General features: G+C 46.2%; 1 protein-coding gene across 7 annotated transcripts in view; it reads left to right on the top strand.

Moving 5' to 3' along the window:
• UNK (unk zinc finger) overlaps positions 1 to 15,081 on the top strand; it is a 44,801-nt gene extending 29,720 nt beyond the window's left edge. For 5 of the 7 annotated variants that reach the window (XM_040081797.2, XM_040081796.2, XM_040081794.2 and 2 more), the window contains 7 exons: positions 2,766 to 2,834; positions 3,514 to 3,688; positions 4,823 to 4,924; positions 6,461 to 6,649; positions 9,440 to 9,621; positions 10,129 to 10,386; positions 10,760 to 15,081. In XM_040081797.2, the coding sequence (XP_039937731.1) occupies positions 2,766 to 2,834; positions 3,514 to 3,688; positions 4,823 to 4,924; positions 6,461 to 6,649; positions 9,440 to 9,621; positions 10,129 to 10,386; positions 10,760 to 10,915 (1,131 nt within the window). In that variant the 3' untranslated portion in view covers positions 10,916 to 15,081. The remainder of the gene's footprint in view (positions 1 to 2,765; positions 2,835 to 3,513; positions 3,689 to 4,822; positions 4,925 to 6,460; positions 6,650 to 9,439; positions 9,622 to 10,128; positions 10,387 to 10,759) is intronic. The other 2 variants (XM_040081793.2, XM_040081795.2) reach the window with 2 other exon arrangements.
• Positions 15,082 to 17,373: the final 2,292 nt, after the last annotated feature.

Below are 17,373 nucleotides of genomic sequence, written 5' to 3'. Positions count from 1 at the left end.
ATGCTGTGATCCTGGCACTTCTGGCAGGCACAGCAGCTTGTAACAGTTGTTTAGAAACAAAAGGCAAAACATGTCCTCGTTCTCTGTGGCCTCTGCTGCAAAGGAGGAGAGAACCCAGAGCTGAAGGACTGAGAGAACCCCTGTCTGCTGCCAGCAGAGGCAGGGTGCCAAGGAGGCCCTGCTTGGAGAAAACGGGCAGCGAGCCTAAGCCAAGGAGAAAGGGGATGGAGCATGAATAGGACTTCTAAAAGGAGGGCCAGATGATGAGCATTTGTATCTGGAGTCACATCTGTGCTACAAAGATACTGCATTCACGTAACTGCTTAATTATGTGGCTTTAATTAAGCAAAACCTGTGTTAAATAGGAATAAATAGCTATTAAGGTATAGACAGAAGTAATCACAGTTGCCTTATGATAGGCTTCTACAGAAAAAATTAGGTGTCTCGCAAGTGTCCTGATTTAATTTTACTTTAATCTGTAATTAGTTACTTTTAAAATTCTACTGTAATTCCCTTTGGCTGCAGTGGGCACCAGAGATTCTCAAATACCCTGTAAATTAGACCAATAATGAGGCATTTAACTTTGTCAGCTCCTGTATGAAAACATCAGAGGAGACGCTGGCTCACTTCTGCAATGGGCTTGTCATTTTTCCCCTGTAGAATTGCTACAAATAGTTTCTAACTTATTAGAATGAAAAATGCACCTTCTGTCTTAATAGATTCCACATAACTTATGGTTAAGGCTGAGCCAGCAGTTAAAGCTAAAAATACTTTTCCCAAGTCCCAAAAGATTTAGCAAGCTGGAAAAATGCTGGCTGCCCTGGAAGGACTTGAATGCCATGACCAGGAGGTGTTCCCGAGTCTTCACACACAGCACAGTAGGTTTGTTCCATGCTGGTCAGAAAACATTTAGTTTCACTCATAATTTATGTCCCTTGTTCTCTTCCCTGTCTGCAGCAGAGAGAGCTGGAGAATTTCAGCCTGTCCTTTGAATGTCTGTCTCGATGTGTGCCCTTTCTAATGTTATTCAGAGCTAAAGGAGACTGGCTTAGCGGTAACATTTTGTGTGCTCTATTTTTCCTTTGTGTTGCGTCCAGGCAGTGGGAATTGAGGCTAACTTGGAAATATGTTGACTTTTCTCCTCCTTAAAGTAAAAAAAGCGCTTCCAGTAAAGACTTAACTGCAGCAGAGCCAGCTCCCCACGTTGGCAGGAAGCCTCTCAGCGGGGGCACGGCTGCGTGTGTGCCCTCCCCTCAGCTGCTGACGTGTGAGATAGCACATTTTGTGTTCAGATGAGTGTCAGACGGGGCAGGGCTGTGCTGGATAATGCAGCAGGAGCCTTATCAGACACACACAGAGGCACTCACAGAGCACAGCTCTCACACACAAAGGAGACCTGTGGGCTCCTGTGTTGTGAACATATTTCAGGGAAGTGTGAGAGAAAGGTCCCCACCGCAGAAGGATGTTTGTGTCCATCTCCCAGCTGCCTGTCTGCCAGGCTTTGACTTCTCCATCTGCCCATGGGCTTAGAGCTGAGCAGAGAGAATGGTTTCATGAAGTAAAACCATGGGAGGAATTCTTCTGCTGCTCTTTTGCCTGTCTGGTTACGTCACCCTTCTCCAGCATTCATTTATCTTTGTCACGAGACCGTTCAGGCCAGGAAGTCAAGGGGTATCACTTCAGCTCAGGGTAGTGCCTCTTGTGCTGCTGTTGCACATCGTGCTTCAGTTTCCCGCAGAGATGGTGCCTGCCTGGATTTGGGATAGAAATCAAGCTTGCTTTATGACTGGAATAGGTCTGTGTTTCACACTGGTGAGGTTGGAGACTGAGTAAACCAGGAGGGCTGACTCCCAGCACTTTTTTGCTGCCTCTCTTTGCCCAGAGGGTGAGATTGATCTCCCTGTGCCATGTCACAGCACGGGAGGAAGGGAGCAATGCCTGCAGACAGACTGTTACACACTGACAGGCTCCTGAGGCCATTTCCCAACTGAATTCCAGCAGAACTGACTGATGTTGCAAGGCAAGAGACTTGATATCCATTAAAGGTGTAATGGTGGAAGAACCTTAAGCTGATTTTTTAGCCTGGATAGTGGGATTCTAAACGTGTATCTGCATTCATACAGTTTTGCAGTTCCAGACAGCCTTGGCCTCACTTTTGTTTTCTGCCTTTGAGCTTTTATCTTAATGGATGAGGGGAGGATTTTTTGATGAAGCTTGATGATGTTGCTTTGAAAATTGGTTAGTTATCATTGTGTTTTATTTTACAATCCTAGCTGGGGGTTGGAAAAGTTTGAAGGAAAACGTAATCTACATGGTTTTATTTTCCCCTAACTGAAAAATACTTGCATAATTTAACAATGCAGTGTGCCTCCCCTCATTTCTGGCCCTTTCTGAGTTTCAGATGCTAGTAGGGCTGATGAGTTAGTTATAGCAAGGCAAAATAATTCAGTTTTGATCTTCCTTCTTAGGATGTGCTTTGTACTAGCAAGAGTCTTACAGCAGCATTAAAGGCAAATGTCACTGTGACAAGTCTCTGTGTCACAAGTGACAACTCTAGGGGTGATGTCTTGGTATACAGAAAGCAAAGTACTGGAATGTTTTCAGTTTGCTGTGCTCATCCTCTCTCCAAATTCTCCAGTACCTTGAGCATTCCAAGAGAGGAGTGGACTGTGTTTCCCATGGCCTCTCCAAAGCCAGCAGCCAGCCATTTTTAATTCTGCTAAACAATCCCTCTGCTTATCGTTTGTTGTGTTTCTTTACTGCAGCAAGCAAAAATGAAGTCCCACTCCCTGGAACACCGGAGCCAGGAGCAACCTTTGTTACAGCCCAAACAGGTACAGAACTGCTGGCAGGGCTCTGAACCCAGCTCAGGGCTTCCAGCACCATAGTGAAATCTGTGGATCCAGACAGCTCTGCAGGGAGTAAATAACAGTCCAGACACCATTAGGGCTGCTCAGCTGGAGGGATTACTTTATGAAGATGGGATGATTTGCTGGAGGTGTTATTTGTGAGTAGTTAGACCTGAGTGAATTCAGGGTAGATTCATAGGGCTGGACTGTGCAGGAGAAAGTCTTCAAATTACAGAAAATTGAGCTGGAATGGATCTCTGGAGTCATCTAAGTTCAAGGATTTGGCAAAGGGAATTTAATATCAGGTTCTAAGTCGTGTGCTGAACTAAGGCTGAGTGAGTGATTGTGTGGCCCATGGCTGTGATTGCATGCAACCTGTGGGTCACAGGAGTTAATTCTGGGGCAGCCTGAAAGATGTTTAGAATACTGGGGGGCTCGGGGGGGGTGGGCATGGAATGGAGAGCAGTCGACAGAAATTAAGGAAAAGCTGTTAATCTCTCCCCACCCCCAGCCCAGTGGCAGCAGTAGCCATCTGTCAGGTTGGAAGCAGGCAGGAGACAGGTTTGCTGCTGGCACTTGGCTCGTTCCTGCACGTTTCTGAAGGGGTTGTTCTATATAGATGTTTTATTTCCTACCTCTTTCACTTTTCACACTCTTGTTTCAGGACATCCTGGGCATTCTCCCAGTGGGGAGCCCACTGACATCCAGCATCTCCTCTAGTATCACCTCCAGTCTGGCTGCAACGCCCCCGAGCCCCGCCGGCACCAGCAGCATTCCAGGCATGAATGCCAATGCCCTTCCCTTCTATCCAACCAGTGACACCGTTGAGTCTGTCATAGGTAACTTTGCCTTTTTCACTTGTGAAAGTAGGGCTTCCTCAGCCATGGATCGCCAGGTATGAGACTTGCAATAACGTGGGTGTTCCAGTGGCCTCCAGTTTTCCGTGTCTGTCAGTGCTGGCAGATTCCTGAAGCTTGTTCCGTGACTGTGACACATCTGATGTTTCCTGCAGGTCATTTTGGATGAAATTCACCCATGGGACCAACTGAAGGCCTCTGAGCCACTCACTCAGAATGTCACATGGTGTAAAAGGGCCTTAGTTTTAGCTTTGTCAAAGTGACAAAGAGGTCTTGGACTAGGCAGGAAATCGCAGGGGCATTTTCCACAGTTACAACCCCTCGGTTCTAAATGACAATTTTATAGCCAGAGCTACCACCAGGTAGATTGTAAGGACTTTGCCCTTTGTAGAGTGTAGGACAGAGGCTGTAAGAGAAAGGAAAACAGGAGAGTCCAGAGAGTGGAGTCACTCTTAAATAGGCACAAGCTTTTTGGTCACCTGTTTTTCTTCTTTTTTTTTTTTCTTTTTTTCCTTTTTTTAATTAAATGTAACGTTTCTGAGGTGATCTCACTAATTTGTTAAAAGTAATAATAGAAATGAGTGGGCATGTGTGGGATGGAATTATATTGATCATCATTAGTGATGAGGCATGTTCGAATAGATATAACAATTTCAGGCATTAATAAGCTTTATTTTACCCAATATGTGAACCTCAGAGATGTTTTTCAAGTGTTCCCTTCTCCTGGCATTTCTTTTCCAAGTGGCTTTTCAGGAAAGCAGGGACAAAGCACAAACCAGACCCAGACATGCCATAAGCCAGTGTTCCTGTATATAAGGGACAGACTTAAAAGAGCAGTTTGGGGAAGACTTATGGGATCTGCTGTTAATTCATCAGATTTTTGTTTTCATATACCATTTGGGAATACTTTAAGACAAAAAGGAACAGGTCAGGTTAAAGAACCTGAACTGAAAAGCTGCCCATGACACTTCTGCCAAACCACCTGAGAAGAGGATGGAGAGTAGGGCCCTGAGAGGTAGCGAGCACAGGCTCCTCTGCATGTAGGCTCTTTGGGCCATCCTATCTCTTGAAATTGTTGGTCCTTTATAACATAATTGGTACCTCTGTGTCTGGCAGAGTCTGCCTTGGATGACCTGGACCTGAATGAATTCGGAGTGGCTGCCCTGGAGAAGACATTTGACAGCAGCACAGTGCCCCACACGAGTGGCATCATGATAGGTACATGAAAGCAACAGAGCTTTCTTTATCTTCTGCCAAGCAGTGTTGCCCAGTCACCTCAGTGGAGCCAGCCCAACCAAGCTCCAAAACCAGTCCCAAAATTATATTGGTTAAAACAGCAATCACAACAAACTCTGGCAACCCCTGAGCATCTTTGAAGTGAGAGCTTGCCCTTACTGACTAGCAGAGCTGAGTTGTTGCCATTGGGCCCAGGTGTCTTGGGGATGTTTCTTGAGACTGAATGGGACTTGCCTGATTTTTTTTGTTTTCTTTTCCTTTTTTTTTTTTTTTTTCTTTTTTCTTTTTTTCTCTTTTTTTTCCCTTCCTTGTTTTTTTTCTTTTCTTTTTTTTTTTTTTCTTTATTGAGTGTGTAAGTGGACTCTAGAAGGCATCTGATGCATTTCAAATCAGGCAATTTCAAAGCATAACAATTTGCATCTTAAGCAGAAAACTCTCCCTAGCTGTAACAGGAAACTCACTGACCTGATAATGCCATCCATCTGTCAGAGTGTCATCATGGTCTGCTGATTTGGTTCCTGTAATGTCTGTCTCATTTTGATACATGGAGGTAGGCTAAGGCCTCTTCTGCCTGTCTCTGATGGGTGTCCAGGGAAAAAAGAAACGTCTCGTAACTTTTTTGGAAGTGGTTGTAGTTTTTGGCTACCCTTGCTGTGTAAAGCAGGTGTTTGAACAGGAGCTGACTCTGGTTGTCTGAGGGTTTCCAAGGGAACTGCATTGCCTGGAGCTGTATTGAGGTAGGAAAGGACCTGTGGGAAGAATATCACTTCCACTTCCCTTCCAAAACTGGAGGTTTACAGTCCCTGTCTGCTGCTGCTCCCCACCTGCAGTGCCTTAGGGATCCTCCGCTTCTGCCTCTCTTCACACCAGACCTGGGTGTTACCTGGGGACATAGATCCTAATGGGGGACATAGATGAGGAGAGAGCAGGGCTGAGATCTCCCTAAATCTGCGAGTGGCGGGCAGAACAGCTTCTGGTGTAAGGGAAGTTGATGTCTTTTGTGGTTAGGCTTTTGTATATTTGGGGTTTTTTTATTACTGATAGATTCAGGCACTCAGTTATGTGTGACTACAGCTAGTCACTGGTTTTTAGTGGTTGAGATCATGAGCTCACCCCCACATGGTGGTCTTCTCACTACAAGTTGCTTAGAAGTATTAAAGGCAGAGGCACGTGTCTTAGAAGTGAATTTTTCATGACAAACTATTTCACCAGATACCAAATTCATCTTCTCTAGACTGACAGGGACTGAGCTCTGCTCAGAAAACCTTTTGTTCCTTTGGCCACTGAAAGAGTAATCCATGGAATTGTGGAGGGTTTGAACCTGTGTGGGTCATGGGATGGCAGCTTCAGTGCTCCTCTTAAAGGCTGAGAGGGGAATGAAACCTCAGGAGAAGTGGAGGGAATCCCGAGGGGCTCAGGGAGGAGAAAGGGAACCTGACACCTCCTGCTCTGAACTCCTGCCTGTGCCCACACCTCATGGTCATACATAGCCATCCTCTCTGTGTGTTCTTTGTCCAGGTGGGAGTTTGCTGCAAAGTTCTGCTCCTGTAAATATCCCCGGGTCCCTTGGAAGCTCTGCCTCCTTTCACTCCGCCTCTCCTTCTCCACCGGTCAGCCTCTCATCGCATTTCCTCCATCAGCCCCAGGGACACTTAAGCCAGTCAGAAAACACGTTCCTGGGGACATCAGCTTCTCATGGATCATTAGGTAAATGCACAGTGTGTGTGTCCCATGTACATGCCTGTCTGTGCCATGTAAGTATTTTCTTTTCTGTTGGCTTTAATTTCAATGTGTTATTTCACTGCTGCCGTGTATCTCTTCTTCCCGTGAGAACAGCAATGGGACTAGAAGCTGTTTTACCAAAAGTCACTTAATACCTGATGAACAAGGGAGAAATTCCTTCTACTTCCTTTGTTTTTAGGCTGGGAAAAAGGGGCAGATAGGTTAATTGCCTTGCTCTGATGTTGCCTTTCAGGGAAAAGAGCTCTGCCTTTTCCAATCAGCGGTGCTTTGCTGAGACTTCTTATAAAACTCAGAGCTGGGTCCTCATCTTGGCTTAGGTTAGGTAGGGAGTGCAGTTTGCCCTTGGGACTGCTTGTGGGTCAGATTGGCTCCTGGGAGCTCTAGAGCAGGCCTGGGCCGCTGGAACTTTTTCTCCTGTTTGAGGCTCTGCACCAGTTCTGCGGTGTGGACTTGCCAAAAAGTCAGTGTTCCAGTTTTGTCCCCTTTGCTCCTTCCCCTCCTCCAGGGTCTTTCTCCTGCATGAGGGACTGAAGGAAGAGAAATTACTTTGGAGCTTCAGCTGTATCAGGAAGAACAGGAAATTTAGCAGACAAATCTATTTCATTATCAAGGCACAGGATTACCTTGAGAAATAAAACGGTTTGGCCTCCAGGCTACAGGGACACCAGTTCTGCTCATTTCTGTTTGTAACAGTAAATATTAATTCTCCCTATTGATGCTAGACATAAATGCTTCTTAAAATCTGAGATACACTTTAATCTTTAATATTCAGTTTAACCTAATAAAATGATTACATGCTCGTGTAAGCTATTTCTGCATGCACTTATCTGTGTAACTGCATCCCTTGTTTGCACAGCCCAAGCCCATGCTTCCATGCTTGCCACTGCTGCTTGTTTTGCTTTAACAGCTTTTACAATTACTGTAATAAAAGACATCAGAGGCCATCTCTGCTCTTAATTAGGTTGAGGCTGGCTGTTTGTCCCAGTTTTTGTAAGGAAAGGAAAAACTGCTGTTTCAGAAGAAATGAGTTATGTTTATCTTGACTGTGTATTTGTACAAATAAAAAGCCAAAAATTGCAGGAAATTCACAAATGCATTTAAATAATTTATTTATAAAAGATACTTTTCCATAAACAGCAAATCCTTTTCTGGGTTTTGAGAAGGTATTTAAATAGTTTCTTAGCAGTTGTCAATCATCTGTCCAATTAACTTAGTGAATGTACATAATGTGTCAAGTGTGTAGTTAATCACTTATTTGTATTGAAATTGAGTTAAAAATACCTAGTTCTGGGCTGGTTTCCACTGTACTAGGTGCAAAATGTGCAGAGAAGGCTTTTCTGCCCAAGAGGCCTTGATACTTCCAATGTGAAATGAGAGCAGCAGGTGGAAAGAGGGAGTTAAATTACAGGATCAGCTTGGTCAGCACTGTGGCAGAATTTGCGGCTTGCCAGCATCCTGCTTAATGCTGGATTCCCATTCAAGAAAACTGAGGTTTAAAAAACAAAAAGTGAGTTGGGATTCCATTAAAACTTGTTGCTTTCAACTGAGCACCCCTCAGAGCAGCTGAAATGGATCGGTGGTAAGTGGCCTGAGCCAGCAAAGATCCCTTGCTGCTCTGCTGAATGAGTTCATGTGCCTAAGCCCTTGGTGAAGACAAGTTGCTATTTTTCAGCTGTATATTTTCTAACTATTTGTGTCTTGGCTGGGAAGTCAGTGGTGCTGGGATAGACCTCAGTGAGAGGCTGTTGACTCCAGAGTTCACTTGAAGGCACAGTTTAGCTGCTGTGAGATCAGAATTATCAATTGCAGCTTGATTTAGGAATGTTCCTAGCCAGTGGTGAGTACCACTGCATGAAAATGACTCCCACATCAAACTGTAACAAACTGTTTGGGTAAGAGTCCACGCTCTGTCTCAATATTACCTTTTCCTACTAGTCTTCCCCTGAATGCAAAGTGTGGGTACCTATTTTAAGTGAAAGCTACTGAAAGAGTACGAACATTGGACTCTGGAAAAATTGCCAGTTTTGCCTACTGCTGATATTCTACTCCTTTGTCTCCTAGGCCTTGAATTTCTTCCTGAAAAGAGAGTTTATTTGAATAAGATAAAATAGGGAAATGGCTAATTAGTTTCCTCTGATGCTGCTCACTAGCTCAGTGCTAGAACTCTGAAGAGGATGAAGCAGATACAGATACTATTGCCTCTACTTGTTTAAAAACAGGATTTTCCAGTTCTGTTCCTTGTGTATGGAAACAGTAATAACTTGGAGCATTTTTGTGCCACTGTTTGGAAGTGAGGCTCTTTTTCTAAGCCCTACATTGAGCAGAAGTTTCTCAGGGTGTAGGGTAAGGGGAAGCACCAGCTGGGCTCTGTGAACCAACTCTGGTGGCTGTGCTGCACTGAAAAGTGGGGAGGTAGAAGCAGGTTAGGGGTTCTCCTGAGAGAAGGAGCATTCAAGCTGACAGTCAGCTCTGCTGTAAAAGTGATGCTTCTAAAAACAGCCTGATTCAAGAGTTTCCTCCACTCAGTGTCATTGTTTCTCCCTGCATCACTAAAGATGAGGCCTAATGGTGTGAAATTTCCCTATAAAGTCCCTCTATGTTGGACTCCAGGGGCACGGAGATGAAACTCATTCTTAAGATGAACTTTTTATCCTATTTACACATTTTTGAATCCTGGATTTCACAGGGTTAGGGAGGAAATGGGGAAATTGCCAGCACCTGTGACATAACCCTCTCTATTTCCCTGTGAAACAGGTTTAAATGGGATGAACAGCAGCATATGGGAACACTTTGCTTCGGGGAGTTTTTCGCCCAGTACCTCACCTGCATTTCTGTCAGGTCCAGGTGCTGCGGAGATGGCACGGCTACGACAAGAACTGGATGAAGCCAACGGCACAATAAAGCAGTGGGAAGAGTCTTGGAAACAAGCCAAGCAGGTACTTGGGCAAACCCTGGGATTAGGGAGTGTGAAGGAGTAGGGGGTGTCAGCCTTTCAGCAGGCTCTTCCTGGACATGGAGGTGATGGACAGAGCTGTAGATGTTACAGGTTCTCAGCATTCTTTCCCTTGGAAATCACCAAATCACCGGGCCTGGTGTGTTCAGGTGCTAGAAGTGCAAGGCCAGATGTCACAGCAGATGCCCTGAAGTGTTTGACAGTCTCTCAGAGCTTTGATCCGTGATAATTTGTCAGTGTGGAAAGTTCATTCATCCCCTGAACGCTGCGAGCCAGATGAGTAGAACCACAGCCCAAGCAGATGGGATATGTGGAATGAGCAGTGCCTTGAAGTAAGGCTCCAGACGTGTTTCAGAATTTGGGAACAGGGCAGATTGGTCAGAACTGGTGTGAGGAGTGTATGGAAATTGATAGTTTTGCCTGGGTTTCTCTTTGGAGACAGACCAAGTTTTCAGACCGCTTCTTTTACCCTCTTTGTTGGAACTTGCAGGCTTGTGATGCTTGGAAAAAGGAGGCAGAGGAGGCAAATGATCGCGCCAACACAGCTAACATGGAATGTGAACTGGCCCGGGAGCAGAGGGAAGCCTTGGAGCTGCAAGTGAAGAAACTGCAGGAGGAGCTGGAGAGGATCCACACCGGCCAGGACCCGCAGTTCCTGCGCTCCTTCTCTGACCTGGAGACGCTCTCGCTCTCGTCGCTCTACGCCCTGCAGAAACAGCTGCGGGCAAACCTGGAGAAAGTGGACAAGGTGAGTGCCAGGGCCTGGCGGGGCAGAGTTCTGCACTCTCTGCTCCTACAGGTCACAGCTTTTTCCCTTTTCTTTAATAGACCCAGAAATCAGAAGCCTATCAGAGCATTTCTAGGCAGATGTAACCAAAGTGAGCTCTAGCTGGCTCACAGGAAGATAACTCCATCTTCTTTGTGCCTAAAGTACAGAGTTTAAATCAATCACAGCTTCTCTGTTGATCCTAAAGATCCTTGAAAGGCATCACACTGTGCCGCTTTACTTTTGCTTCAGGAGATGACCAGGGTAGACAGCTGCCAAGTCCTCCCTGCCCTCCCCCAAGGCACCGTGCTGCGCGCTCGACGCTGACGCTGTGCCCTGTCCCCCTCTCTTGCAGGCGGTATTTCAGATGCAGTCAGTGAAATGCCTTAATTGTCACAAGGAGAACCGGGTGGTGTTACCGTGCCAACACACGGTGCTGTGCGAGACGTGCGCTGAGGAGGGCGAGTGCCCCATCTGCCACCCCAACCGGCCCCACTCTCTGCAGTCGTGACCTTCCGAGGACGCTCGTTCCCGTCATATCCTATAGAACTTTTTAACTTTATACATGCGTACATATATATGTATGTGTATATATATATATGTATATATGTGTGTGGATGGGCGTGGCTGTGCACGCGTAGGGACGCGCACACGCACGCGACATGCACACATGAAAACAGAAAATTAGTTGCAGAGCACTTTTTAATATTTTACATCCCGTATCTAAACTGCCCCTCACCCGTGCCCCACTAATTCTAACTCTTGATGAACTTTGAGAGCTGTTTTTAATACAGATCAAAGGGCCATTTGCAAAGAGTCTGTGTTTCTCCTCTTTTCTATTTAGGTGATAACAAATTTTTGACTATTTCCAGAAGGACTTAGAGTGGGCAAGAGGGGCTTCCACGTGCTTTCCAGAGGAAGAGTTGAGATCACGGGGAGGATCGAGGTGGATTGAAATGACTCGCTCATGCCTTCGGTCCCCCTGCTCTTTCACTGACCCAGCTTGGTTAAAGCCGTCCTCCCTGATGGGAGCTCTGCCAGGCTCCTGCCTGGAGGGCCTCACACTGCCCATCTCTGAATGTGCAGGAGCTTTGTCTGTCATTTAATCAGCAAAGTTCACTTTTTAAATTTTTTTACGCTCTTTGTATATTTGTATGAAAAGAAGAAAAGAGGGGAAAAAAAAAACCAAACTTTATATTGGACCTAGAGCAAGCCAAGCCCCAAAATTCAGTGACCAATGTTCACTGCTGATGCAGCCAACATGTTCCAGGTCTGAACAGCCTTAGAAGTATTGCCCTTGGGTGAGCCAGAGCCCTTTATGAAGGAAATTTGGATGCAGAGGTTAGTTCTCTCCAGGCACCCCTTTGTCTGGTAGCTGTCTAGAGACTTTTTACTGTTTCAGACCAGATGAGTTTTGTTTTAGCCACGGGGACCTGATTCGTAGTCACTGCTGAAGTGAACCAATTCCAGGTAGGCTGAGGACATTTTTGTTGCCTGTGTCAGCAGCTCAAGGGTGGTTTGTGGATTGCTGGCTCCAGAAACCCTTGTGCTGGAGATGTGTGGTGACAGAAATTGTCCAGCAGGACAGAGAAATGCCACCAGCTCAGACCTGCCCAGCAGCTGAGCTTTCCTGTGACTTTCCTTACCAGCGTGTCCATTGGATTTTTACATCAGGTGGATTGCAGTAACCTGCTGGGATCTCAACCAAAAGCCCACTCAGTTGACTAAACATTTTTATTTTGCACAGGGCCTCTCCTGTGCTGCCCCTCCATGACCTGGAAAAGCACTGGAACCTCCAGCTGCCCACTATTGTAGGAAAACTGAATTTTTACCAGAGCCTCTCAGAAAGCTTCATATTTAATACAAACACATAATTAGGTTTGCTTTCATAATTCCACCTTTCCTCTCCATGGAAGGGGTTAATATGCATTCCCAGATGATCTCTTAAGTGCAGCTCTGTGTAGTTCTTTTTTATGTTTTCCCATTAACTTGTTTTTGGGTTTTTTGGTAAAAATGCTTTTTTTCCATGTGTATTTTATTGTAACTAGCATCAGGTTTTTTAATTTTTTTTTAATGGAGAGACACTGTTGAGTGACTATTGTGGCTATGTTGTTTGGTTATAGCCTTTGAATGTCTGTGCCATGGGGCAGCACATCTGCCTTGGTCTGATCTTAAGGAAAGACCTTTTATTAAAATACGTGAACATTTCTCTTTTTTTTAGGAAAAATAAAAAATAATAAAAAAAAAAATTTAAAAGTGGGTGGGGAGGAGGAGGAAAAAGCCCAATTAAGAAAAAAAAATTTACTAAAAATTTTTTTTTTTTTTTGTAACTAACTTAAATCATAGGAAATAAACTCTTGAATCGGGTCTTTAATATTTATAAGCAGCAGAGCTGATCAGCCCGTTTTTGGCTATGGTTTGTAACACTTTTTATGAGCGTGGGGGTTTCTCTGCTCCTCTGCCTTCCCAGGGGCTGCTCAGGGGTGATGCTGCCTTTTGCCAACCCTCTTTTTCCGCATCTGTCCAGCACCAGCTCTGTGATTCCAACAGGGAATCCCTCCACGTGGAACTTGTTCCCTGAGGGCAGCCTGGGCTGTCTCCAGGGGAATTTCAGTCACGGGGTGATGCAGGACTTGGGGGGGGGTTAAGGGGAAAGAGCTGTTTGCCCCCAGTTTCTCTGGGGTGCAAGGAAAAATTCCAGGCCAGAGAAAATGTGTTTTTCCCTTTTGAGTAAAACAGTTTCTCTGTTTTAAAACTTATACTGAAGGACCAAAGAATTCAGAATTTCACCTGTTTGTGGCCCTTAAATTTTAACTTTCCATTGCCACACTGCACTTATGGCAGAGCAGCCTGAAGGAATAAGCACTAGACCCTTCCCTTGCCCCCACCCCAACCTCTCTCAGCACTCTCTTTGCACAAGCACAGACTTTCTCACTTTTCCTCTGGTTCTTGAAGAAACACTTCCTAAATTTAGGTTTCTATCAGTTTGTTTGCTGCTTTAAAAAAAAAAAAAAAAAAAAAAAGGAGAGGACTAGTGAAATGTGAATTTCTTTTCTTAAGCGTCAGATGGAAAAGAGAACTTCATCTTTGCATATTTTGTGAATGTTCTGGTGGGCTATTTAAAGACAATTTCTGAACCAAATGAGGTGGGAGCAGGGGGAAGGAGCAGCATTCCTGACCCACTCCAGCAGTTGTTGCTGCTTGCTCCGTGCAGGAAGGACAAACCATAATCACAGCACTGCAGTTGAGGCTTAAGAGTCTGTGATCAGCTTTTGTATGGTGTAAAAAGAGCTGAAATAAACCTGGTGCTAATAAGTGCAGCCCCTGTCACGTACTGTCAGGCTTCCTTCCGAAGCAGGAACTCCCTTTAGAGGACACACAGTAACACAGCAGAGCTGAGGGGGCTTCAAAACAAAAGTGGGATCCGCAGGGTTCCCTGGGGCGCAGCCCAGCTGAACAGCCCCGACCGCGTCTGGGTCCTGCCTCCTCACGCAGACTCCTTCGTGGAGAATGACATTTTCCTCCCCAAAGTTTTTGGGAGCTTCAGAAGAGCTGACCTTGGTGACAAATTGGGCAGGTCAGACACTTCTGAGCTGAGAGCTGGGGGAAGGGAGTTGTGGTTGTGTTGTGAAACCACGGCGTCCTAAAGGTCAATAAACTTTTACATTATTACAGAAAACCAACCTAGAAGCAGGTGGCTTGGGACAACACCAGCCTGGGTAGAGCCAGGGCAGCAAGCAGGGTCAGAGCTGTAGGTGAGAGCCTGGAGCTGAAGGATTTTAGCATTTTGGGCTAACAGGACCACTTTGAGCTCCTCTCCAGCCCTAGGTGCTGTAGCCACGTGCCTGCTGTGGCACGGGAGGGACCCAGGAAAGGTCTCGGAGCTGGAGCACATTTCTTAAAGCAGACCCCACCCCTGGGGGTCCCTGCAGCCGATCCCCTGCCGAAGGGTTTTACACTTTTGTACATCTCTGAAGCTGAACCTGAGCCACTGGCAAGGCTTGTGCAGCTGAGACAATGAAGAGAACTCCTTATCCTGGGAGGAAGCCCTTAACACTGAATGGACTCAGTCATCCCTTGCTGTTCCACCAGCCTCTGAACCTCCTCTCTTCCTCCTTTTCCCCTGTCTGAGAAGGAAGAATATTACCAGTGTTTTCCTCCAGGGTTATTATAATCCTTGGAGTGATGGCCAACAGCAAAATAGATGTTACTGATGTAAAACCTAGTATTTTAAAGGTGAAGTATTCCTGCAAAGTAGTGACTGCATTGGAGAGATTTCTGGGGCTTCCCCACTCCGTAGCTTCCAATGTTAAAACAAAATAAATACAGTATACGTTTTAAAAAAATAATAATAATACACACTGCAGTATTTCTGGTGGCAATTCTTGCCCAGTCCCTTCCCTGCTTTCCCCAGGAGGAAGGGCACTGGGCAGAGGCGCCCCTAGTCCGTGTAGAAGTTGGCAGAATGGTGATCAGTGGTGTAAAACGTGTTGTTGATTCCATGTATAGAACTGTGATTTCAGCTGTCGTTCTCTCGTACTCTGTAAATATGTGTTTTGGCTGTCGGAAACCTGGTTTAGACTCTTTTCTTGGCAGAGTGAATTTGCATGTGGGGCTGGAAAGAACTCAATCTGTGTCACAGTTTCCAAGGGCAGGATGGATTTTTTTTTTTTTTTTTTAGAGGACAATAAATTTTTATTTTTTTGCTAAGAAAAAAAAATACAAACTGAAGTGGTGTGTGCGTGTGTGTGTGCGTGCCCGGGTGGATGTGCAGCCCCAGGCCCTGCTGTGGGCCTTGGGAGGGTGGAGAAATCTGGGCTTTGGAGCCCTCAAAACAACAGATCTGCGGCCAATTTTCACACAACCAAGAATAATTTCTCTCTGAGCTCCCCTCCCTTTTCAGGGTGTTGCAATTCACTTTCCTGATGGGGGCGTGGTGAAAGAGGGGGAACATCAATGCAATGTGGTTAAGGTGGGGCAGAAACCCCTTTGGAAGCGGCAAATTCAAAAAATTCTCACTCAGATTCTTGGTCTGGACGTGGATTCATGTCCTGGAAGAGCTAGGCTGGGCAGAGGTGAGCAGTGCCCACAGTGGATACGAAGAGTGTTTTGTGTGTTGGCACCCAAAAGAACACATCTGGCCTGTGGATCCAAGAATTAGTGTTACTTTTGGTCTAATTAATGCTTCAAAGATGCATCAACCACTTCGCATTAGCCCAATCACAACAATAATCTGAATGGGCCCATTTGTATTGCAGACTGTTGGTGACATAATAAAATCAGTGGATCTAAGTGTTGGGTTCTTCCCCAGGATTAGGAGGGTGATGATGGAGATTTCTTCCTCCTCATCACTCTTGCATTTGCTAGGAGCTGCTTTTGTGTGCTTCAAGCCTTGTTTTTTAATGCTTGTGTCGTTCTCCTGCTCCATGGGGTGAGTTGTGCTCTCATTGATTAAGGTTTATTAGTCTTTCTCTGTAAAAGGTGGGATTTCTTTTAGGGTGGGAGAAGACCCACACAACTGCCTGGAGCTGAGCAAAAATTAAGCTAAAACTCCTTGAATAATAGAGTGCAAACAACCTCAAAAGAGAAGTCAGCCTGTGCCACCTGCTCCCTGGGACACTCCTGGCTGGTGGCAGCCCAGGGCAAAGTGGGACGCAGTAATTAAAAACCAAAAAAAAATCTAAAAATGAGCTGAGACCATATTCAAACCTCCAGCTTTGTGTAGTGAACTTTGTAATAAAAGTGTGAGGCGGCTGCCAGCAGGTGCCAGCTCCAGCTGAGCTGCAGGGTGCAGGCACAAGGTGCTGGAGCTGCCTGAAGTGACACCCCGGGACAGCATCCCCACAATCCCACACCCAGCTCTGGAATATTATTTCCCTGCACTGAAACCTGAGCCAGCAAATGGCTTCCTTGAGAGCCCGCAGTGCTTTAATCCCTCCTGCTGTGGGCTCTGTCACACAGATACCAAAGGAGCTTTTTTCTTTTCCCACCCCCGCATCCAGGATTTGACCTGAGCTGACCCAGCGGCTGCTCTGCCCACCGAGGGAGCAGCTGGTGCTCAGGCAGCAGGGAGGGAGATGCTTTTAATTCCCTGGTCCATGGCAGCTCCCAGGGGACCTGCTGCAGCTCAAACACGGCCACCCCCGTGCAGGGTGGGGGTAGAGGGAGCTCCAGGTGTATAATTAGCGCTAATTGCAGCAAAAACAAGCTCAAAAAAACCCAACAAATTGTTACAACCACCTGCCTTGTCAGGCATTTTTGCTGTCATACTGGGTTACCCCATGTGGATGCACCCTGCAGAGCTTCCCACCACTCCCAGAGGGACCCAGGTCCCTGGCACAGGCTGGGGGTGATGCCAGGGACTGGCACTCCATGCCAAAATTCCTCCTGGTTTGGCAGCTCCTGATTGCTGCCCAGGCTCCAGGAAGATCCCAGGCTTCCAGGAGGTCGGTAGAATTGGTGGTTAAATTTAAAACAAACAAACAAAAACACCCCACCAGACACAGGAGCTATGCACATTTTAAAAAGAGAAATTCAGCAGCTCCCACCAGACCTCAAATGCCTTGTCCCACCCCACTGTGCTGCTGCTCCCAGCTCAGGGCCACTGCCCCAAAGCACACAGCCCACGCATCAGCTTTGTGGCTTTTCATTTAAAATAAGAGGCTTATCACAAGAAAATCAGGGGGAAAAGAAATTTAAAAATTAAAAAGAAAAATAAAATGAAGGCAGGTTTGGGCCGTGGCTGTCCCCAGCCTGGATCATGTTGCAGACAGGAGGGTTGGGGACACGGCCAGGAGATGCAGCACTGGCAGTGATCAAGCTCCAGAGGGATGGACAGGGACAGCCACACTTTCACATCTCTCGTGTAGTGTTACTAGTCCAGGCAGGCAAAGAAATCCCCTCAAATCCACCTGCCCACCCTCCCTGCCCCATGGGAGCGCCGCTGCCCGAAGGTGGGGGTGAGCTGGG

Source organism: Hirundo rustica, chromosome 18, assembly GCF_015227805.2.
Source record: "Hirundo rustica isolate bHirRus1 chromosome 18, bHirRus1.pri.v3, whole genome shotgun sequence".
In the NCBI taxonomy this organism is placed as follows: domain Eukaryota; kingdom Metazoa; phylum Chordata; class Aves; order Passeriformes; family Hirundinidae; genus Hirundo; species Hirundo rustica.
The sequence above is the reverse complement of the archived record's forward strand: the minus strand, read 5'-3'. Positions and strand labels throughout refer to the sequence as shown.